Source organism: Gorilla gorilla, chromosome 9 (genome assembly GCF_029281585.2).
Source record: "Gorilla gorilla gorilla isolate KB3781 chromosome 9, NHGRI_mGorGor1-v2.1_pri, whole genome shotgun sequence".
Lineage (NCBI taxonomy): Eukaryota > Metazoa > Chordata > Mammalia > Primates > Hominidae > Gorilla > Gorilla gorilla.
Genome location: NC_073233.2, coordinates 8,353,808 through 8,375,887, shown reverse-complemented (window position 1 = coordinate 8,375,887; position 22,080 = coordinate 8,353,808). Strand labels below are relative to the sequence as shown.

Sequence of the window (22,080 nt, the reverse complement as noted above, 5' to 3'; positions counted from 1 at the left end):
AGTCCTGGTTGGGGCAGGGATATCACAGACATTCTGGAAAAGGAAGCCCGGACCCCACCCATTGTGTGTGCTCTGACTTAGGCCACCAGAGAGCTTATGTCCTGGCGTCTTATACTGCAAAGGCCATGAGACAGGTCAGACTGCCTGAACCCAGAGGCCACAGTATGCTGTGCAGTGTGGGAATGGGCTGGCCACTGGCCCAACATTTCCATCCTGGCCAGCCCTGCCCCCTTAGTGAGTACAAGACAGCCAGCACATGAGAATACACAGGGAGCTTTATTATACAAAATGGCGGGGTGAGGGTCGGCAAGCAGAGTGTGGGGGTGACGCAGCATCAAGCATCCTGCATGGCTGTTATCAGCCCTTGACCTGTAGTTTCCCCTTGGATCTGGGGGTGACCCGCCCTCTCTGCACAGGCTATGCCTCAACCTCCTAACTTCCTAGAAGGCACTTGGCCTCTCCAGGGGTAAGTCCCTTTGGCCAATGATCAGGAGTTTCTTTCCTCCCCCAAGTAACGAGAAGCGGAGCTGGGTGGGGAGGGCGGGGGCGGTGGTCAGAGAGTGGAAGGGCAGAGAGGCTAAAGGGTCCAGGAGCAAAAGGAGGTGGCAGCGGGTGGCATCAAAGAGGCGAGGGTAGGTCATGCTGGCAACGGGAAGCAACTTCTTAGCCAGGGCCGGGGGGCGGGTGTCTGGCTGGAATCTCCCCTGGGTACATGGAGGGTGCCACCCGGCTGGACCTGCAGACCCAGGAAGCTGGAACATAGGCATGGGGTGCAGGGGGCATTAGGCTAGGGTCCAGGGAGGGGCCACAGACCTGTCTCCTGCAAGCCTACAGAGCCTGCTCCCCGAGCCTCTCTCTGCTGGCCTCCCTGCCCTGCCCACACCCCCACTCCACCACAGGAGAAGACGTCCTACCTCAGAGGCCTGCTTCCCAGTGCGAGCACTTGTGCCCTGGGTCAGGACCTCTGGCTGGAGACCTGACTCCAGGTGGAGGGAAGGCAGCCTGCCTGCCAAGCAGCCTGCCCACCCTGGGAGCTAGAACTGGGGTTCTTGTGGTTCCTGCAGTCCCATCATCCAGAGGAGGCCGGTAGCTGAGAGCAAGTCCTAAGCAGTCTCCTTCCGCCCCCACCCCTCCAGCAGCTCTGTTCTTGCCTTGGCAGAGCCAGCCCCCACCAGCGGCAGCCCCCAGGACTCCCTCCTTCCCCAAACCAGACAGCCTCTGGCTCGGACAGATGCCATTTGTCAATGTCCTTGCAAACACGTGGTGCCCAGAAACCAGGGTGGGCGGCTTGGCCGGGCCACCCCAGACAGGAGGTCTGCGGGAATATCCCATTTAGCATAGCTCAGCGAAAACTGCTCCCACCTTCCGGCCGATCTACCTCTGATGATGCAGCCTGGGCTTTCCCAAGCCTCTTGGCCGCCACCCCTCACCGCTGGCTCGCAGAGGACGCGCCTGTGGTCGGGCCGGCGACAACAGGGCGCCCCTCACGTGTCTGTGGGCAGCCGCTCTTCCAGCCCTGGGCCTGGCCAGCAGCTGGCCAGGGGCATGCCTGTCACTTGGGGCTCACCCGCGTCTCCCACCCCAGCCCACATGGTGTTGCGGCCTGACCCAGGCTGTGTACTTGGGGCCTGCTTTGTGCTGGGGTGGCATGGAGGACAGAGCCCTGGAGGCAGGTTGTAGCCCCGTCCCTGGAGGGACTCGGCCTCTGTGGCCTCATTTCTACACTAGGGTGATGGTGGGGCCACCCCAAAGTCCCCAAGGCACAGTTGAGCTCAGCATGTCCCTGGCAGGTTCTGGGTGCTCAGGAAGCAGAATATTCAGGCCTCCACACCCCTGGCCCCAGGTCCTCCTTGGACCACGGGAGACACAGGCCTCCCACCTCAGGAGGGAGGAGGGCTGGCCTGACCACTGTCCCTCCCACCCTAGGACACAGTCATGCTCATATCGGCTGCGTCCATGGCACCTGAGGTGTGTGGCCCAAGCCTCCAGGGAACCCCTGGACCCCCACCGCCCCTGCTGCCCAAGCCAGGGAAGGACAACTTGCGTTTGCAGAAGCTCCTGAGGAAGGCAGCCCGGAAGAAGATGATGGGAGGCACGCATCTCGCTCCACCCAGGGCCTTCCGCACCTCCCTGTCCCCCGTGAGTGAGGCCAGCCATGACCAGGAGGTCACAGCCCCGCACGCTGCTGAGGGCCTGCACCCCGCCGAAGCCCCACGCCTTCCTGAAGCCCCGCGCCCCGCCGAGGCTCCCCGCATGGTGGCTGCCCTACCCCGCTCCCCGCACACCCCCATCATCCACCACGTGGCATCACCCCTGCAGAAGTCCACGTTCTCCATCGGCCTCACCCAGCACAGGATTCTAGCTGCTCAATTCAGGGCCACGGGGCCCCAGGTTGTAGCCTCAGCCCCAGAACCTGCCCGGCCCCCCAGTGGCTTCGTCCCTGTCTCTGGGGGTGGGGGCACCCATGTCACCCAGGTGCACATCCAGCTGGCATCATCCCCACACAATGGGACCCCTGAGCCCCCCAGGACAGCCCCAGAAGGGGGATCCAACAGCCAGGATGGAGATGCCACCCCAAGTCCCCCCAGGGCCCAGCCCCTGGTCCCAGTGGCTCACATCTGCCCGCTGCCCACCGCAGTCCAGGCTGCCAGTCCCTTGCCTGAGGAGCCCCCTGTACCACGGCCGCCACCCGGCTTCCAGGCCTCGGTGCCCCGAGAGGCTAGTGCCAGGGTTGTGGTGCCCATAGCCCCGACCTGCCGCTCGCTGGAGTCCTCACCACACAGCCTGGCCCCCATGGGCCCTGGCAGAGAGCACCTGGAGGAGCCCCCGATGGCTGGCCCCGCCGCTGAGGCCGAGCAAGTGTCCAGCCCTGCCTGGGCCTCATCCCCTACCCCACCATCAGGCCCTCACCCATGCCCTGTCCCCAAAGTTGCACCCAAGCCCCGGCTCAGTGGCTGGACGTGGCTCAAGAAGCAGCTGCTGGAGGAGGCCCCGGAGCCTCCGTGCCCAGGGCCGCGGCAGAGCCTGGAGCCAGAGGTGCCCGCCCCCACAGAGCAGGAGGTGCCTGCCCCCACAGAGCAGGAGGTGCCCGCCCTCACTGCACCCCCGGCCCCCGCCTCCCGGACCTCCAGGATGTGGGATGCCGTGCTGTACCGCATGTCAGTGGCGGAGGCCCAAGGGCGCCTGGCAGGGCCCAGCGGTGGGGAGCACACCCCAGCCAGCCTCACCCGCCTGCCCTTCCTGTACCGGCCTCGCTTCAACGCCCGGAAGCTGCAGGAGGCCACCCGGCCCCCTCCCACAGTCCGCTCCATCCTGGAGCTGAGCCCCCAGCCCAAGAACTTCAACCGCACAGCGACCGGCTGGAGGCTCCAGTGAAGTGGCCAGAATGGCCCCCAGGGCCCAGGACCATGGGATGGACAGAAGAAGGGGCTGAGGCTCTAGCTGGGTGCCCATAGTTGCTGCATGAAGATGCACCAGGGCCCAAGGGGCATGGGATGGACAGAAGAAGGGGCTGAGGCTCTAGCTGGGGGCCCATAGTTGCTGCATGAAGATGCACCAGGGCCCAAGGGGCATGGGGTGCAGGGCAGCCTGGGAAGGGCACATGGGGTGCTGAGGGAAGTCTGCGTGGTCAGGAGGGTGGTCAGGTGGACGGGGCAGAGAGGACGAGCTGGAGCCCCTGGGCTGCAGTGGTGTGAGGGGAACAGAGAAGGGGTCTGCGTCGGGATGTAGGATGGGGGCCTTGGGATGAAAACTTTAGGTAAGATGGCAGAGGACTGCACCTACTGACCTAGCCCAGGCTCCTCAGGGGCCTGGGCCTCTCACTGATCCTCCCTTTTGCTGTCACCTTTTGCTGTCAAAGGTTTGGGGCCAGATCTCTGCTTGCTGAAGTATGGGTGCGGTCAGGCTGGCTTGGCCATCGGCATCAGGAGCAGTCAGCAGTTTTGCTGCCTGTGCTTCCTGATGGCAGAGCCAGATCCTGGGACTAGGGTGCAGGGGGGAGCCCTCAGCCAGCGTGGGACTTGGCACCAATACAAGTGCTCAGGGGCAGGCAGGGAGGGGCTCATCAGGGGTGGAGGAGGGCCCAGCGTGACCTCTCTCTCGGCCCACCTCTGCTTCCCCTACCTGGGCTGACAGCCTGAGGGGGCAGAACTCGAGGGATTCGCTGGTGGGACAGCGAGGGTCTCAGCACTGGCCATGCCCAGGTTTTGACAGCTGGATGAGGAGGGAGCCCTCAGTCCCAACCCTATGGGAACAGCTTGGCCAAGCGGGACAGAGAAGGGGCTGTGGCCCTGGTGGGGAGAGTGGAGGGGCCCACTCAGCAGTCAGCCAGACTCTGGTGGGGGTGGCCAACCACAGGAGAGGGACACAGAGGTACCAGAAAAAGCCTCTGCCACAGCTGCTTGAGAGTCAGGGTTTGGCAGGGAAAGATGGTAGGAGGACAGCTGCCCCACCCTGTGGTGAGATGGGTGCTGGAAATGGAGCCTGGGGCCCAGGTCACTAATAAATGTGTGTCTCACCATGGCAGGAGTGGCACTGCTCTGTCTGCAGCATGGGATGGGGAGGGCATCAGGACCTCTGAATCGCTCTCGGGTGGGACAGGGAGTAGGACCTAAGTTCCTGCCCCTCTATGGACCCCCAGCATACAGATGGTCAGGGAACCTGGGCTCCATGCCACCTGCTTCCTTCAACGCTAGCCCTGTGGTGGCCAGGCTGCCCCTCACTTCCCTCACGAGCCCTGCTGGGGCTTTTGGGGAGTCCCAGATGGGAGCCTTGAGCTTCCCTAGTGGAGCAGTGGCTGAGCCGGGCTGACTCTAGTGAAATGAGCAGAGAGGTTGAATCTGGTATCAGGTGAGGGAGGCAGCATCTGCGCAGGACTGGGAAACTGAGCTGGTCTGGGTTCTGGCCAACTCGGAGTCCACCCTTGTAGCCTGCAACAGGGCTCCAGGCACCCTCCAGGCTGCCAAGTTCCCAGCACAGTGCACGTGTGTGCACCTCATCCCGTTCTGTGGATTGCCGGGGACTCACCGAGATGGGATGCCTAGGGAGCCGGGCCCCCTTCCACAAGCACCTTCTCATACTTCCCATGCCCAGTGGCCACAAACTTATACCTCTTCCCAGATGGGGTGCTCTGTTGGGAAAGGAGACCAAGAGTGAAGGTGAGAGCAGCAGAAAGGAGATGACGCTGCCTCCGCCTCTGGGAAGCCCTCCCAGATGCACAGAGGACAGTCCCTCTTTGCCCTCCCCTGCTGCACCCACCCTGCCTGCACCAACCACATTTAGGCTCTACCTTAATTGTTGATGAGGTCTTGGAGCCTCCCTTCTGCTCCCAGAGGCTTTTCTTGCTCATGTCTCCAGCCACAATATCCTGGGGGCAGCAGAAGGGTATGTCACAAGGGCAGACCCCTGGATCTTGGGGACTAGAAGCCCTGGGCCCTTCTCTCCCGCCTTGCCTTACCTGGCCAGGGGGCCTGGGATCTGCCTACCTAAACCTTTTCTGTGCGATCCCAGTGGAAGAGGCAGGGAAAGGAATAAAGGTGCCATCCACCTCCACTCGGACAACACAGCCTTCTATACCAGCAAGGGTGAACCCAACCCTACTGCAATACCTCAGGGTTCTGTATACCCACATTCATCCTGGACAGTCCCACACTTGTCTTAACAAGGAAACCTGGCCTGCTACTAAACTCCCAGGTGCTGGCTCTGCAGCCCAGCCTTGCCCCTGGAGGGGACCTTACCTTGCAGGACGGAGTCTTGGCCGCAGACTGAGCCTGTACCTCACCCGTCTCCCACCGACTCTTGGTACTGGCCACGGCCATGCTGGGCAGCTCTATGGAGGCCTGGCGGGCTAGCTTGGGGGTCCGGCCAGCGGTCTGCAGAGGAGGAAAAGCATCAGGATTACCTTAGTGGACAGCCACCGTGGTCACATCAGAGGGTCACACTGGGCAACCCTCTGCTTTGTGTTTGTGTTTTCCCTGGGAGCGCTTTCCCAATGCAGCCCCAGAGTGGGGATCACTGGAAAGATGTGCCTTCCTCCATTCGATGCAGTTGTGAGACACCTCCCTGTCCTGAAGAGCATCAGGGAGATGATGGTGCACAGGACAGATGTGGGTCTGCCTCCATGCTGCTCATGGGGTAGGGCTGGGGGACCGTGGGATGGATGGAGGGACACTGAATGGATGGAGGGACAATGGTTAAATTTCAGAGTATTGGTTGGATGGAGGAGCATTGATTAGATGGAGGAGTATTGGTTGTATAGAAAGGTGTTGATAGATGAAGGAATATTGATTGGATGGAGGAGTACTGATTATTTGAGGGAGTATTTGTTAGATGGAGGGGCATTGATTGAATGGAGTAGTATTGGTTGGATAGAGCCATATTGGTTCAATGAAGGGGCATTGATTGCATGCAACGACGTTGATTGGATAAAGGAGTATTGGTTGGATGGAGGGGCACTGGTAGGATGGAAAGGTATTGACTGGATGGAGGAGCAGTGAATGAATGAAGGAGTATTGATTGGATGGGGAAGTATTGGTTGGATGGAGGAATATTGATAGGATACAGAAGCATTGATAGGATGGAGGAGTACTGGTTGGATGGAGAGGCATTAATTGGATGGAGAAATTTTGGTTGGATAGAAGGATGTTGGTTGGATAGAGGAACATTGATTGCATGGAGGAGTACTGGTTGGATGGAGGAGTATTGGTTGGTTGAACGGGGATTAATTGAAATCAGAAGTATTGGTTGACTAGAAGGGCGCTGATTGGGTGAAGGAGTAAAGTATGGATGGAGAGGCATTAATTGCATAGAAGAGCACTGATTGGATGGAGGAATACTGGTAAGATAGAGGAGTGCTTGTTGGATAAGTGAGTACTGGGTGGATGGAGGGGCACTGGGTGGATGGAGGGGCACTGATTTAGTAGAGTGTTGGTTGGATGGAAGGATACTGGTTAGATGGAGATGTGCTGATTAGATAAAGAAGTATTGGTTGAATAGAAGGGCATTGATTGGGTGAAACTATTTTGGTTGGATGGAGGGAAATTGATGGGATAGAAGGCCATTGATTGGGTGCAAGGCATTATTGGATGGAGGGGCATTGATTGGATGAAGTTGTTTTGGTTGGCTGGAGGGGAATTGATTGAATGGAGGAGCACTGAATGAATAGGGGTATTGATTGGATGAAGGTGTATTGGTTGGATTGAAGGGAGTTGGTGGATGAAGGAATATTGGTTGGATGCAGGGACATTGACTGGATGGAGGAGTATTGGATGATTGGATGGAGAGGTACCAATTGAATGGAGGGGCTGGCATGTGGGACTGGCATTGGTTACATAGTGAGCCATTCATTGGATAGACAAGTATTGGTTGGATGGAGGGTACTGGTCAGATGGAGAAGCATTGATGGATGGAGGAGAATTGATTGGATGGGAGGGACATTGATTGGATGGAGGGACATTGGATGCAGAGGCACTGATTGGATGGAGTAGTATTGGATGGAGGGAGGAATCTTGATTGGATGGAGGGGCATTGATTGGATTAAGGAGTACTGGTTGGATAAAGGGGGATTGATTGACTGAAGGAATATTGGCTGGATAGAGGAGCATTGATAGGATGAAAGAGCATTGATTGGATGGTGGAGTATTGTTCCGAGGGGGGCATTGATTGGATGGAGGAACACTGAATAATTGGAGGAGTATTGGTTGCAGGAGCATTGGTTGTATAAAGGAACATTAATTGGATGCAGGAGCATTGATAGGATGGAAGATTATTGGTTGGATGGAGTAGCATTGATTGAAAGGAGGGGCATTGATTACATGGAGGGACATTGATTAGATGGAGGAGCATTGATTGGGTAGAGGGGCACTGACTGGATGGAGAAGCATTGGTTGGATAGAGTGTTGGTTGAATAAGGCAGCACTGATTGGATGGAAGGGCATTGGTTGGATGAAGGAATGGTGCCAGGATGCAGGAGGGACCTGACAGTAGAGGGGAGCCAGGTCATACCTCGATGGCCTGGGTGTATTGTTCCAGCCACTGATCAATCTTGGAGATGGGCAAGTCTGGCTGGGATTTCTTCACACTGTTACTGGAGGGTAGAAGATGTGTCAGGCCCCATGTCTCCCACAAGGCTTCTCCCAACCTGCCCAAGCCTCTCCCAGAGCCCCCCTCGGTCTCCAGATCTCTACCCTGTGACTCCCTTCAACCCCCTCTTGGGGAAACCTAAGATCTGAGCTCAGAAAGCAGACAGACAGACAGACAGACCTCTTCTCTATGGAGCGGTTTAGGGACTCGGTCCTGTCGATGAGCTGCAGAGAGTGGAGAGAGACACAGGCCTGCAGCAGCCGAGGTAAAGCCCACCCTCCATCTCCCCAGCTACTCCAACCACTAAGCCAACCCCCAACCCTTATATCACGGGGGTTTGCTGAGCACCGGGCAATGGGGGGATAGCAGACAAAAGCCAGGCCTGGGCCTGGTCTTCCTGTGGCTGGCATGTGGGATTGGCCTTTTAGGTATGAGTCCGGGAGAGGGGAGAAGATGGCAGGCTTTGCAGCTTAACTTACTTTGGTGGTAGGGCTCAGGGGAGGCGAGCTCTGTTCGATGGTCCCCTCCAAGACCAAGGGGCTGGGTGTCCTGGGCTGCAGACATTTCTGGTGCTAGAAAAAAACAAAAAAAACAAAAAAAAAAACGGACATCCCAGGTGACCCCCTGCTTGTGCCCCTCCTGCCCTGCCCAGCACCTGTGGGAACAAATGCTGTTCCTTCCTGAGCCCCAGGTTCTCTGTGGCCCTGACGTGCTCCAGTTCTGGAGCTGGTGGGGAGGGACTGAGGAGTCTGGAGAAATGTCTCCGGATCTTGCAAGAGGATCACTGAGCCTCGCCCTCTCTGAGAATGTGGGCCCAGAAGGGGCTGCAAGGTCTAGGGGTGTGGGGTGCTGACCCACTCTGGGCTAGACCCACAGGGCCTACCGAGTGGTGCGGACAGCCAAGGCAGACTCATCCCTGGGGTGGGGGCACACCCAGACCCTCTGAGGTGGAGCCATCACCTCCTCCTGTTCCTCCTCAGCCCCTGCGGCCCCCAGGTTGTCCTGGACAGTATCCTCTGGGCCTGGCCCCTCCTTGCTCAGACTCAACTCCTCCAGGTGGACTTCGTCACTGTCCTCCTTTTCGCAGGCATGCAGGCTGGGCCTGTGGGTGGAAAGGGAGGCAAAGCCGTTCTAGGGCCATTGGATTGCTTGGTTGACCCCTTCCTTTTTCCAAGCCTCAGTTTCCCCATCTGTAAAATGAAGGTAGTCAGGCTATTTGAGTGCCAAGGGATCTGAGACCCAAGCCCATTGGGAAAGAAGGTCCAGTGGCCTCAGAGCCAGCACAGTCTGCTTGGGCCCCTGTGTCAGGGCCTGAGGCCCCTGGGGAACTGCCCAGTCCCCGCCAGGCAGGGCTCTACAGACTGAGGGTCCCCCAGGCACTGAGGCTGGGTTCAATCCCCAGCTTTCTGGCTGGGCCTCAGCTTGGCAGCTGCTCTCCCACCCGGTTGGTCTGACGGGGTCCCCGCGAGGCCGGTCTGACGGGGTCCCCGCGAGGCCGGGCTGCCGGGGCCACCACTCCTGCTCTGCTCCCTGTGGGGGCCCTTGGGTGTTTGGGGGACTGGAGGCTGGGTCATTTGGAGGGCTAGGCAGGGGTAGGGGCCAGGTCACTGAGGAGCAGGGCCAAGGGGCTGCTGGCTGCGGGGGAGGGGAGGCCAGCCAGCTGGCAGCTTCGAGCGGCTCTGCATTTGAGCAGGACTGAACCTGGAGGAGAAGATGGGAAATTCTCGAATTTTCCATGATTTCAGGCCCCTGGGTGTGCATGCCAGCCAAGACCCAGACCCACCCGCCCAAGGTGGGCAGGGGTCTGAGCCAGCAGCAGCCACACAGAGGGGCCATTCAGGAGCAGGTCTGTGAAGCCAGGCAGGTGCAGGGGGTGGGGTGGCAGCCGCAGAGCTGGGCTCCACGGAAGAGTCAAAGCGCCCCCTGCTGATGGGAGCAGCCTCGCCCGCCTAGGCCTGAGGCCAGGGAGAAGGGAGCTGCCCCATCTCAGAAAAGCAGAGCCGCTGACTCCCAAGCGCATAGGGGGAGACTGAGGCCCAGGGAGGGGGGCGGTGGGCACTGCGCCAGGCCAGGACCAGTGGCTCTTGGGGAGTGGGAGCCTGGTTGTAGGAGGACAAGGGAGCGTCGCTCAGCAACACTGGTCCCTAGAGCTCCAGGCTGGTTTAGGGCCTCAGAGGGGCCGGGAAGGACCCTCACCGAGGAGAACTGTCAGCCCAGCCACGGGCTCTGGTCCCACTCAAGGCAAGGGGGTCCTGAGCAGGGCTGGGGTCCCAGATGGCCTGGGCCCTGCAGGGCGGGTGGTGTCAGCCCCATCATGGCCGCAGATGACTGAGAGCGGCAAGGACCCTGAGCAGGGGTAGTGAGGTGGGGCTCGGGAGCAGCCCCTGTTGGGCCTGTTGGGGTTGAGACAGGCACACACATCCCCACATCTGGAAAGTGCGTCCTCCCGGCCGACTCTCCGGCATGCACATCTGGAAATACCTGCTCCCCTCCGTGGGAATGGAGATCAGCCAGCCCCGAGGGAGGAAGGGGCGGCGGCGGGCTCTCAGCCTCCATTACGGAAGCGGCCGCAGCTGTGTGCTGATGTGGCAGCACCCGGCCTGGCCTCGCAGCTGCCTGGATGGGGCCCAGGGGCCCTGGGGAGCCCCAGAATGAGGTTTCCTCGCGGCCCCTCGCCGGCCACCATGCTGTCTCGCCCTCTTCCTCCCTTCCCTCCTTTCTCCCCCTTTCCTGGCCATGGGGGCATTTCAGGGTCTGCTTGGAAAGGGGAGGATGGGGTGGCTGCTCAGGCGCAGGTTGAGGGCCTGAAGGGAGCTCCGCTGTGCCCCGCTCTGCCCAGCGCCCGCCCTCGAGGTCCAGAGGGAGCCCCGCTCTGCCCAGCGCCCACCCTCGAGGCCCTCACTCACCTGTCCTCTTGCTCCCCCTCAGGACTCCTGCATTGGGGGGGCTCTCCGCTGTCCGAGGCGCCCTGCGCCCCCTCGTGCTGCTGCCGCTGCTCTGGCCTCTGGGACCAGTCACCAAAGCCCTCGTCCTCATCCAGTTCAGGGGCCTCCGAGGGCTTCAGGCTGAGGCTGAGGGTAGCAGGGGGGAGCTTAGGACTGGGCGGCTGCTGCCTCCTCTGCCCAGGGCCCACACTCACCTCACGGCGCCCGCTCAGGCCCTGGACTCCAAGTGTGGGAGACCCTGTCTGCCACAGAGCTGGCTCTGGGCTGTGTCTCCTGTGGTCAGAATCCCTGAGGGCAGGGCTGTGCCTCCCCCGTCAGTTCTGGGGCAGCCTGAGAACTGTGCTTCCTCCATCAGTCCAGGACTCCTTGAGGCTCAGCAGGGCTATGCCTCCTCCATCAGTCTGGGGCTACCTGAGGGCAGGGCTATGCCTCCCTCATCAGTTTGGGGCTCCCTGAGGGCAGGGCTGTGCCTCCCCTGTCAGCCTGTGGCTCCCTAAGAGTGGGGCTGTGCCTCCCCCATCACTCTGGGACTCGCTAGGGCAGGGCTGGGCCTCCCCCGTCAGCCTGTGGCTCCCTAACAGCAGGGCTGTGCTTCCCCCATCAGTCTGGGGCTCCCTAGGGCAGGGCTGTGCCTCCCCCATCATCCTGGGGCTCCCCAAGGGCTGCCCTGGTCCCCACATGAGGAGCCTACATGAGGTCCTCCTAAGCCCCGACTTCTCAGGCCTCCCATGTGGCAGGGGGAGCCCCTGGATAGCTGGGGCCCTTGGTGGGGGTGGCCAAGGGCCTAGCTATGGTGACCGCTGAACCCCACTCTGCCCAAGGTTGCTGACTTGGAGAAAATGGAACAAAAGAGGCCAGAAGGAAGGGAAGCATTATTGGAAAAACAGCCCAGCCCAGCCGCGGAGGCCTCCTGGGCCCAAGGAGGAAGCAAGCCAGCCTGGCCGCCAAGTTGGACGTGGCTCTGTGAGTCACTGGCGGGGGAGGCTGGTGGGGGGCTCGGGCCAGGCTGCGTGGCTGGGGTCAGAGGCGGTCCGAGCAAGGGCCAGGGCACGGACACAGAGCCTGGGTCAGCGCCCAGGAGGCAGCCAGGTATTGGCAGACCCTCCTCCAGGGCTGTGGCCACCCTCGCCCCAGGAGCACTCACCCACTCCCACGCCTGCTCCTGGGGGCCCTTCCTCGCTCTCATCCTGCACTGGAACCCCCAAGCCCAGGCCCTTGACCTCCCCCTCTGCCCAGGCCCCAGGGTACACGGATAGGGGGTAAAGCCCAGGCATGCGGTAGGGGGCTGCTCACAGCATCTCCTGCTTTGGCCGCTCGGGGACATGGCCGCCTCCCTCCTCGTCCTGGGCCTGAAGCTGCCTGTCTCTCTCATGCTGGCATTGCTCGTGGACGGCCTCCTCCTCGTCCTCCACGCTCCACTGAGCAGTGGGCCTAGTGGGGGACACAGAGGGACAGTCATGCCACAGCCAACACAGGTGCTGTTTTGCACCCATTCCTCCCATCTACACAGGCCTTGCTGGGGCCACACGGTGCAGGCAGCCCTGTCCACAAGGGCAGTCCCAGGCTGGCCCTCAGGCCTCACCTTGTCCATCTTTAAATAGAGGCTGCCCACGTGGTCATGAGGTGCCCTCTGGCCCAGGCGAGGGTCCTGGGGCCCTGTGAGGATCTGGGCACCCCTGTGCCCTATGGGGATGAAGGTGGGACTCCAAGGCCCATTCAAGCCTGAAGAAACTCAAGGACAGGACAAAAGGCCCTCTGTCCCCCTCTCCCAGCCTGCCTCCCTCCCTAAGTAGAACCAGGACCTAGACCCAGGTGACCCTGGAGGGCCCAGGAAGAAGATACTGGAGTCCAGGGAGACTGGCCGCAGCGCAACGCCAGGCGGCACCTCCACCCCACCTGCGGGTGCTCCCTCCTGCACCCCAAAGGCAGGGCGTGTTGGAGAAAGGGGAGGTCCAAGGCTGAGGAAAGGAGGGCCTGAGCACGTCCAGGCAGGACACCTCCTGTCCCACCACCAGCCCCGCTCACAGAAGCCCTGCAGACCCATGGGTCCTGCCTGGGCCTAACCCCATAGCTGGGGGCACCTTACAGGGTCGGCTCACCCAACCCCATCCCATCCTTATTTCAGAGCCCTCTGCGGAGTCTCTCTGAGCTGTTTCTTTTGTTTGTTTGTTTGAGACGGAGTTTGACTCTTGTTGCCCAGGCTGGAGTGCAATGGTGTGATCTCGGCTCACCGCAACCTCCGCCTCCTGGGTTCAAGTGATTCTCCTGCCTCAGCCTCCTGAGTAGCTGGGATTACAGGCGTGCACCACCATACCCGGCTAATTTTGTATTTTTTAGTAGAGACAGGGTTTCTCCATGTTGGTCAGGCTGGTCCCGAACTCCCGACCTCAGGTGATCCGCCCGCCTCGGCCTCCCAAACTGCTGGGATTACAGGGATGAGCCACCGCACCCAGCCGATTGAGCCATTTCAAAAATGGGGAAACTGAGGTAAGGGAGTGCTTCTGCCCTCAGAGCCTGAAACCATGGCTTCTTGGGGTCCCACACGCCCCCCTCGGGGACAGAGGTAGACACAGGCTGGCCTGGACCTGGGCATCAGAGCTCCGGCCCAGCAGCTCTCAGATGGTCCAGGTCCTGCAGACACCGCAGCCTCAGCTGTCACGGCCCTGCCTCCCATCGCCCTCCTAGAGCCTGAGAGGGGGTCCAGGGTCTCTACACTCCCACAGGGCTTATTATCCCAGACCCAGGGAGGGAGCCCAGGCCAGAACAGGGAGCAGGGCTGGGGTCTCCCCGCTGGGGTCTCAGTTCTTCCCGGCCAGTGGCCGCTGCCTGACCCTGCAGCCTGATCCCCACTGGGCCCCAGTCCCCTGGCCAGACAGCCCTGCCAGCGCGTGATCTAATCTCTCCTAGGTCTCCCCTAAGCCTCTCAGACAAAAGCCAGGCCCTTCCACAGGCCCGAGTTCAAGGCCCACTCCCCCCACCGAAGCCACAGGGGACTCCAGCCACGCAAACCCAGCCGCCTGTGCACCCCGCCCCCCGCGCCCCCGAATCCGCCTGCCTGTCCTGCTCCTCAGAAGTGCCTTCAACTCCCGGCCCCCGAGGAAGCCACTTAATTCCCCACACCTGGCTCCCATCATCTGGGCAGATGAGGCCCAGCTTCCCGCTTCTGCCGGCCTCCGCATGGCTGGGGGCTGCTGGGCCTCGTTCCACCTGGGGAGGCAGAGCCTGGGGCGCAGGGGCCCTCGTGCTCACTCACGCCCCAGCCCCTCCACACAGAGGGCGGCGCAGAGCTGGGGCAGAGTGTTGAGGAGGTGGAGGGGTTCCATGGAGGGGAAGCCTGGCCATGTTGCTCCCCGTGTTCCCATGTCCCAGCCCCTCCATGTGAGCAAGGGCTTAGCTGGGGTGTGTGCCCCTGGGCCTGGGGCATGAGATGGAGCCCATGGTCCTCTTGGACCTGGGCTTCCGATGGGTCCACGGCCCTCACTCCAGCTCCACAGACCCCCTCCACCAAGCCATAGGGGAGGCGGGGCTTGGAAGCACACATTGGCGCAGAGAACCCAGAAGCTCGTGTGCACACGTTTCCTCAGGTCCACCCCTATGGGCCCCAACAGCCCCACAAAGGCCCTCACTCTGCTCACAGCTCATGCCCAACACATGGAGTGCCACCGGGCGCAGGACTCCCTAGGCCTGGGGCACACGCAGGTGCACACCCAACTCACACACGTTCTCCACGAGCTCACGCTCCAGCCACACAGGCACACATGCCCGCACCCCATGCACATACAAGTATGCACGTGCTCACACACGGGAACCCTTGACATCCACGTGCGTGTGCAGACAGGCTTGGGAACAAGGGGACCACGTCCCCCTCCAGGAATCCCTTCAGGGTGCCACAGCCTCACTTTAGTGAGGCAGACATTGACTGTTTGCCTTGCCATTGCCCCGACAACGGCGGTGCCGGCCCTGGCACGAGGCCCAGGTGTGTACTCTGGGAACATCGTCCCTGCAGAGCTGGGCCCCTGGAGGATCACTCCGACTGAGCTCTCCCTGGCTAGGGGCCTGGGGGACAGAGTGGGGGTGCAGAGTAAGCATCTTCTGGTGTCTCCCCTAAAACCCAGTGCTGGGGAGAAGCCCCGCCGGCCCCTGGCCTCTGACCCAGCAGCCTGAGGACATGGAGGCCTCTGGGCCCCTTCTCCGTCTCCTCCCTTTCCCCTACCCCAGGATATGAGTCATGTGGGCCCCCTCCCCATGACCTCACCCCCTCACTATTCCACAGCTGGGCTCCGTTCTGGGAACTGAAAGGGGGGCAGCTCTCCTGGGGTGGGGTGGGGGCCTCTGGCCTGGGAAAGGCGCCCCCCGGCCAGCGGCCCAGGCCCCTTGGCATGCACTGCGGAGCTGTCAGGACTCTGGGATGGCCGACCCCGCCCGTGGCCCTGGCTCAGCCCCGTGCAGCTGCGAGGGATTTGGTGTTCCTGCGCAAATGCAATTAGGCGATTTCCTGTGTCTGTTCTGGCTCCGAAGCCCAAGGTTCAGCCCAAGGGGCCAGGCGGTGGGGGGGCTCCATCCACCTCCCACCCCAGCACACCCCCGCACCCTCACAGTCCCAGGCTCCACTTCGGGGCCTGGCCCCCAGCCAGGGACACCAGTATGCACAGAACTCTGACGGATGCCTCGTTCGGAGTGGAGCTCCCCAAGCTCAGGTCTGTTCCTGCCGGCCTCATCCACTGCCAAGCACCCCCCGACTCGGGACGCTGGCCCTTCTTCTCCTTCCTCCACAAACCCCCACCCCCACTTCTACCTCCCAGTCCCCGCTGAGGGCCTGACAATGCCCATCCTCGGCCCAGCACTCCCAGCTACCCACCTCCGTCCTCCCCCTGCAGACACTTCCAGAATGGGTGTCCGGCTCGGTCCCCGTCCCGACTCTGCCCCCTGCAGGCAGCTCCTGTGGCTGCCCCACCCGGCTGTCCTGAGCCCAGAGGTCGGCTGGAGAGGGTCGGTCCTCTCTGGGGTCCTGGGGAGTCAGGAGGCTCTGGTGAAGAGCAAGGGCTGCAGGGAGGATGTCGTGGTGAGGGGGAGCTTCTCCTCCAGGCCTGACCACAGGTCCCTTGGACACCACAGGGAGCTGGCAGGAGGCCTGGGGAGCTGGGCTGGGCCTTCTACCAGGGTGGTTCGGGGCTCCCTGCACAGCACTGAGGTCTCTGGTCCCCTCATGAGCCCAGCCTCCCCTGGGGTCCTAGACTTGACCCCTCAAGTCACTGCAGAGCCCAAGAGTGGAGAGACACAGCACCGTGTGCCAGGAAAAGGTGCCCACAGGGGCCCTCCATGGCTGAGGCTTCCAGAGGGTAGTGGGACAGCAACCCCGCTCCCCGCCAGCCGCCCATCACAGCGTTCATGATACAGCTTCGGAGTGTGGGTCAGGGCCTATCTGGGAAGCCAGGGCAAAGGCGGTGGCAGCTGGCAGCACCCACACCCACAGCTGGGGCACTGCTCACATGAGCCCCCATCAGCAGGCCCCTTGGTTGTGCCACGCGCAGGGGTCCTGCCCCAGGGAGGGGGCAGTCCAGGGAGGGGCTCGAGGGTGTGGCACAGGCCAGCTGTCACTCCTCCCTGGAGAGGCAGCTGGGGACGCAGCTGGGAGGGGAGCCAGGAGCAGAGACAGCCCGGGGCCAGCAGGTGGGTGACAGGTGGGGCAGTGGGAGGGGCACGCGCCATCTGCCTGGGGCTGGGGCGTAGAGACGGGAACCTGCCCCCCAACGCCGGGTGCTGGCCCAGCCTCCCCCCGGGGCCTCTAGCACCTTCCCAGTTGTGGCTGCACCCTGCTGGGCATGGCGGGGGAGGGTGGGGGTCAACCCCTTTCCTTGTAGTCCCACGCCAGTGGGCAAGGGAGAGGCCGCAGTGAGCAGGTCCCTAGCCTCTCTGCCTGGGGAGGCCAAGTGATGAGCCGCCCGGAGCAGGAGGAGGCCTTGAACTTGGGTCTGAAAGATGAGCAGGGATTTGCTGGACCGGGTGCAGGCAAGAGCTAATGCAGGAAGGCAGAGAGCAGGATTGCTCAGAGGGAGTGGCTCTGTGCAGCTGGAGCCGGATGGGTGATCCTCACTCAGGAGGAAGCACTGGGACCCTCTCTGCATGCGCTGGGTCCCCCGCCTCCCGTTAGGATCCCCACACCCAGGTCCTTCTGGGCCTCTGCCACACAGATCAGGTCTGGAAGGCTCCCTGGAGGAGGCGGCGCCTGGACTTGGACATCGGCCTGCAGAGCTGGCTTCCCTCACAACCCTGGGAAGACAGAACTCCTCAGCGGGTTGATGGGGGGGAGGGCGGAGCCTCCCTCCATGGCACCAGCCCAGTGTTGGGGGTGACACAGACAGCCAGAAGCTGGCAGGGGCCAGAGGCTCTGCCCCCCATGGGCTTTACATGCCGAAGCCCCCATGGCCGAGCTGGGACCCAGGGTCAGCCCAGGGAGGCCGCGAGAAAGGAGACTGTGGGCCCCACCCCATCATACAGGGAGGAGGCGCTGTGCCCGCTGGAGGGGGGCAGCTGCCCCTCTCTGGGCCCTTTGGGTGGGAAGAGGCTTGGTGAGGTAGAAAGCCCAGCCCCAGCCAGCAGCGTTGCCTTCTCACAGTGGCAGCCCTTTGTAACCTGGCGGGGGCCCTGCCGGGCCTCTCCTTGTTTCCTCACTGTGGGGCAGCATTTGGGGACCTCTTGAGGGACCCCCTAGGTGCTTCTACTCAGAGCCCCCAAAGCCAAGGAGCCTCCACTCCTCCGTCTGCAGCCTCCCCTGCCGGTTCTCACTACCCAGGGTTCAGTGGCCTGGGGGCTGATGGAGGGGGTCGTCTCTGCCAAGGCCCCTCCCAGCGCCTCCCTGGCTCATCCAGCCCACCTCCCTCCCACGCTGGCTCAGGCAAAGTGCTCTGGTCACCAGGAGCCCTTCCTGACCAGCCCCGGCCCCTTCTTGGCCTTTGCCCCACCTGGCCTCCCCTGGAGCCCTGGCCTGGGTGCCGGGCCTGCTGGGTCCAGAGCCCACCCCGCCCTGAACAGCCCTGAGCCTCAGACACCCTCCGTTCTCACCGATTTCACAGCTGGGGAGTGAAGACTGGGCCTAAGGTCTCGCCCCCGGGAAGGGGTGTCGGGAGACCAGATCCTCACCCCGACACTGCCCCCACTGTCCCCAGCCTGCCCCTACTGTCCCCGGCCTGCCCCCACTGTCCCCGACACTGCCCCCACTGTCCTCGTCCTGCCCCCACTGTCCCCGACACTGCCCCCACTGTCCCCGGCCTGCCCCCACTGTCCCCGGCCTGCCCCCACTGTCCCCAACACTGCCCCCACAGTCCCCGGCCTGCCCCCACTGTCCCCAGCCTCCCTCCTCTGCCAGGCTCCCTGCTCTGCTGGCCTCCCTCCTCTGCCGGCCTCTCTGCTCTGCCGGCCTCCCTCCTCTGCCGGCCTCTCTGCTCTGCCGGCCTCCCTCCTCTGCCGGGCTCCCTGCTCTGCCGGCCTCCCTCCTCTGCCGGACTCCCTCCTCTGCCGGGCTCCCTCCTCTGCAGGGCTCCCTCCTCTGCCGGCCTCCCTCCTCTGCCGGCCTCCCTCCTCTGCCGGGCTCCCTGCTCTTCTGGTTGCCACCCTGATGGCTACTTCCTGCCCCACAACCACCAGACTAGCCCAGACTTGGTTCCGACTTTTTCTTCTCAGCCTGCCTGGGATGGCCCAGGGCATGATTCTTCCATAGCCATAGCCTCGGTCCAGTTCCTCCCTCCTCCCTCCTCCCTCCATTCTTCTCCTTCTCCTTCCCTCCTTCCCTTCCTCCCTTCTCCATCCTCCCTTCTTCCTCCCTCCTCCTTCTTCCCTCCTCCCTCTATCCTTCCCTCCTTTCCTCCCCTCCTTCCTCCCTGCCTCCCTCCCTCCATCTTTCCTTAGCCAGCAGTTTATTTTGTCAGGTGCTAGGGACCCAAAGACGGAGGAGTGAGATCTCCTCCCTGCCCTTACAAATCTTAGCAGTTGCCAAGAAACCAGCGCTGACCCATGATGTGGATCAAGAAGCACAGAGGGGAGCTGGCAGGAAGTCTCTCAAAGGAGGGGCTCCTGTGCCTGCTCTGAGCCTCGGGGTCGCCGCAGTGGGCAGGGTCCTGGCAGGGAGGAAGGGGTGCAGTGGCCGTGTGTATGCCTAGCGGTCCCCAGGGAGGCACAGCCAAGGGGAGACAGAGCCGCCCCCCACCCGCAGAGCCCTCCCCTCTCCCCATCCTCCCCGTATCCCAGATGCCAGCCCTCAACTCTTGATGACCTGAGGCTTGTCTCTGCCCCCTGCCTCCACCTCTCCCTGCCTCCACCTCTCCCTGCCTCCACCTCTCCCTGCCTCCACCTCTGGGGAGAGGTGCACAGGGAAGGGTCTGTTCCTCTGGGTTCCTTACCCACCCAGTCCAAACCTGCTTCCCCCTATACCCCCACCCCCCACTGCTGGGACTGCTGTCCAACTTGGGATGGGATAGGGTCGCCTCCTCCATTGCTGAAGCCCCCTGAGCTTCATGACCCACCCAGTGCTGCATGGGGGCCCTGAGCTCCTGCATCAACTTCGCCCCAGAGTGGTGATGCCAGGACTAGGCTGAGTGCGGGCCGGGGTGACTGCAGCCCAGGCGTGCCCGCCACACACACCCCGTCCCAAAGGTGCCCACGCCAGCCAGACAGACCCCAACTCTACCAGCATGCACCAGGGTGACTGCAGCCCAGGCCTGCCTGCCACACACACCCCCTCCCAAAAGTGCCCACGCCAGCCAGACAGACCCCAACTCTACCAGCGTGCACCAGGGTGACTACAGCCCAGGCCTGCCTGCCACACACACCCTGTCCCAAAGGTGCCCACGCCAGCCGGACAGACCCCAACTCTACCAGCACACACCAGGGTGACTGCAGCCCAGGCCTGCCCGCCACGGACACCCCGTCCCAAAGGTGCCCACGCCAGCCGGACAGACCCCAACTCTACCTGCGCGCACCAGGGTAACTGCAGCCCAGGCCTGCCCGCCACACACACCCCGTCCCAATGGTGCTCACGCCAGCCAGACAGACCCCAACTCTACCAGCACGCGCCAGGATGCCTGCAGCCCAGGCCTGCCCACCACACACACCCCGTCCCAAAGGTGCCCACGCCAGCCGGACAGACCCCAACTTTACCAGTGCGGGCCGGGGTGACTATAGCCCAGACCTGCCCGCCACACACACCCCGTCCCAAAGGTGCCCACGCCAGCCGGACAGACCCCAACTCTACCAGCGCGGGCCAGGGTGACTACAGCCCAGGCCTGCCCGCCACACACACCCCGTCCCAAAGGTGCCCACGCCAGCCGGACAGACCCCAAGTCTACCAGCACGCGCCAGGATGACTGCAGCCCAGGCCTGCCCGCCACACACACCCCCTCCCAAAGGTGCCCACGCCAGCCGGACAGACCCCGGAGTCTACCCAGACACCCAACAGGAGGGGTGCCCGTGCAGCGGCAGACAGGCTGACCAAAGGGCATCTATGACCCTGGAAACCTCATGGTGTGGCCTCTGCAGAGCCGCAAGCCTTGGCCCCCTGCTGAGACTGGAAAATGGAGCCTGGTTTCCCCCAACCCCTCTACCCCTGGCTTCCCATTGGTCCTCAGAGGCTGGGTCAGGGACCGTCCTCAGAGCAGGGTCCAGAACCGGCTTGATGTCCTGCTGACCAGCCCATCACCTCCCTTGCGCTGGGTGCCCTACCTCTTTTGATGTGCTCCGTGGTCAGCCCTGTGCCGGCAGCACCCTTGTCCCGCTCTGCAGCTGTTTCACATCTCTGCCCCCATCTGCGGCGGCCAGCCTGGGTCGGAGGTTAGGGCCCCGCCCTGCTCGTGGGTGGCCCTGCCTGCTGCATCCCGGCGGCGTGGCTGCGGCTCTGCCTGCCCCGTGCCTGCTCTTTCTTCCCCCCTCCTCCTGTTCTGCGTGCTGTGCACATGGCTTTCTGTCTTCCTCCGTGTCACTAACCACAAAGCTGCCGGGCCCGTGCCACGAGCGAGGCGACCTGCGGGACCTTTCTGGGGCCCTCGCCTGCACTCCGCGATCAGCGTCCTCCGCCGCAGCTCTCACCCTCGCATACATCAGCATCCTCCGCCGCAGCTCTCACCCTCGCATGCGTCTACATGCAGCTCCACTCGGTGCCTGCTTCCCGCGGGAGGGGACCAAGGAGCCCTGATACCTACAGGTCCACCGACAGCCCGGCTGCGCCTCCCGCCTTTGCTCGACGGCCCTCGGGAGCGCTGCGGCGCCTGGGCCAGCTGGGACTGCCCTGGCAGAGCTCTTGCCGCGCTCACGAGGCAGGCTTTTGGCACGTTCTGGGACACGCGACCAGTCCCTGGCAACGGCTCGAGGCTCTGCCATCCTCTTTCCTTCCCAGCTAGCCATGCCCAGATGTACCTCACATCCCTGAAGGCTCTGCCCACAGATGCTGCCCGAAGCGCTCCCATCCTCCACGCAACCAGAGGCTTCATACATTATTCAGACGTGGTGCCCACCTGGGCGGGAGCCACAGCCGGCACCCAGAGAGAAGGACCAAGCCAGCCTGGCATTCAACCACCTGTTCCACTCCCACAGCACCGGGATCTTCCTACCGTAGCACCCAGCCGCCAGGCCTTCTTCCTGACACCCCCACGCCATGTCTGCCTGTGGAGCTCTGGGGTGCCCGGTCTGGCCACCGGCCCCTCCCCGAAGCTTTCATGGCTGACCAGCCCCTCCCAGACTCATCATCCCTGGGGATGCAGGGAAGACATGGCAGAGCAGAAAAGAGTCTGCCCCTGGGCCGGCCCTACTTTCCCAGGAGACTCCCTGGTGTATGTCCCCGGGTGCTGTGGACACCCCCTGCCAAGCCCCAGGATGGGAGTAAGCTTTGGTGCCTCCCTGAGCCTCAGCTTTCCTGTTTGCAAAATGGGGTACGAAGGACCAGCTTCAGTGGGCCGTAGGAGACTCACATGGCCTTGGGATGTCCTCGTGGCTGAGGTCAAGTGGACCGGCCTTGGTCCTCTGCACCAGAGGTCCAGACATCCCTGTTTAAAGAGGCACAGTGAGCACC

General features: G+C 62.6%; 2 protein-coding genes across 11 annotated transcripts in view; one reads left to right on the top strand and one right to left on the bottom strand.

The window, feature by feature from the left end:
• Positions 1-257: 257 nt before the first annotated feature.
• Positions 258-22,080, bottom strand: part of LSP1 (lymphocyte specific protein 1) — a 38,361-nt gene continuing 16,538 nt past the window's right edge. For 3 of the 10 annotated variants that reach the window (XM_019037321.3, XM_063710875.1, XM_063710876.1), the window contains exons 2-11: positions 12,318-12,455; positions 10,986-11,150; positions 9,040-9,181; positions 8,559-8,651; positions 8,260-8,303; positions 8,002-8,083; positions 5,736-5,870; positions 5,288-5,365; positions 5,026-5,128; positions 258-752 (exon numbers count right to left, since the gene is read on the bottom strand). In XM_019037321.3, coding sequence (XP_018892866.1) covers positions 5,039-5,128; positions 5,288-5,365; positions 5,736-5,870; positions 8,002-8,083; positions 8,260-8,303; positions 8,559-8,651; positions 9,040-9,181; positions 10,986-11,150; positions 12,318-12,455 — 967 coding nt within the window. In that variant the 3' untranslated portion in view covers positions 258-752; positions 5,026-5,038. Of the gene's footprint in view, positions 753-5,025; positions 5,129-5,287; positions 5,366-5,735; positions 5,871-8,001; positions 8,084-8,259; positions 8,304-8,558; positions 8,652-9,039; positions 9,182-10,985; positions 11,151-12,317; positions 12,456-20,738; positions 20,803-21,101; positions 21,338-21,622; positions 21,926-21,979; positions 22,055-22,080 lie in introns of those variants that run through there. The other 7 variants (XM_019037323.3, XM_063710872.1, XM_055355150.2 and 4 more) reach the window with 6 other exon arrangements.
• Positions 1,936-3,375, top strand: PRR33 (proline rich 33). Its single transcript, XM_055355149.2, has one exon. The coding sequence runs from the start codon at positions 1,936-1,938 to the stop codon at positions 3,373-3,375; it is 1,440 nt and encodes a 479-aa protein (XP_055211124.2).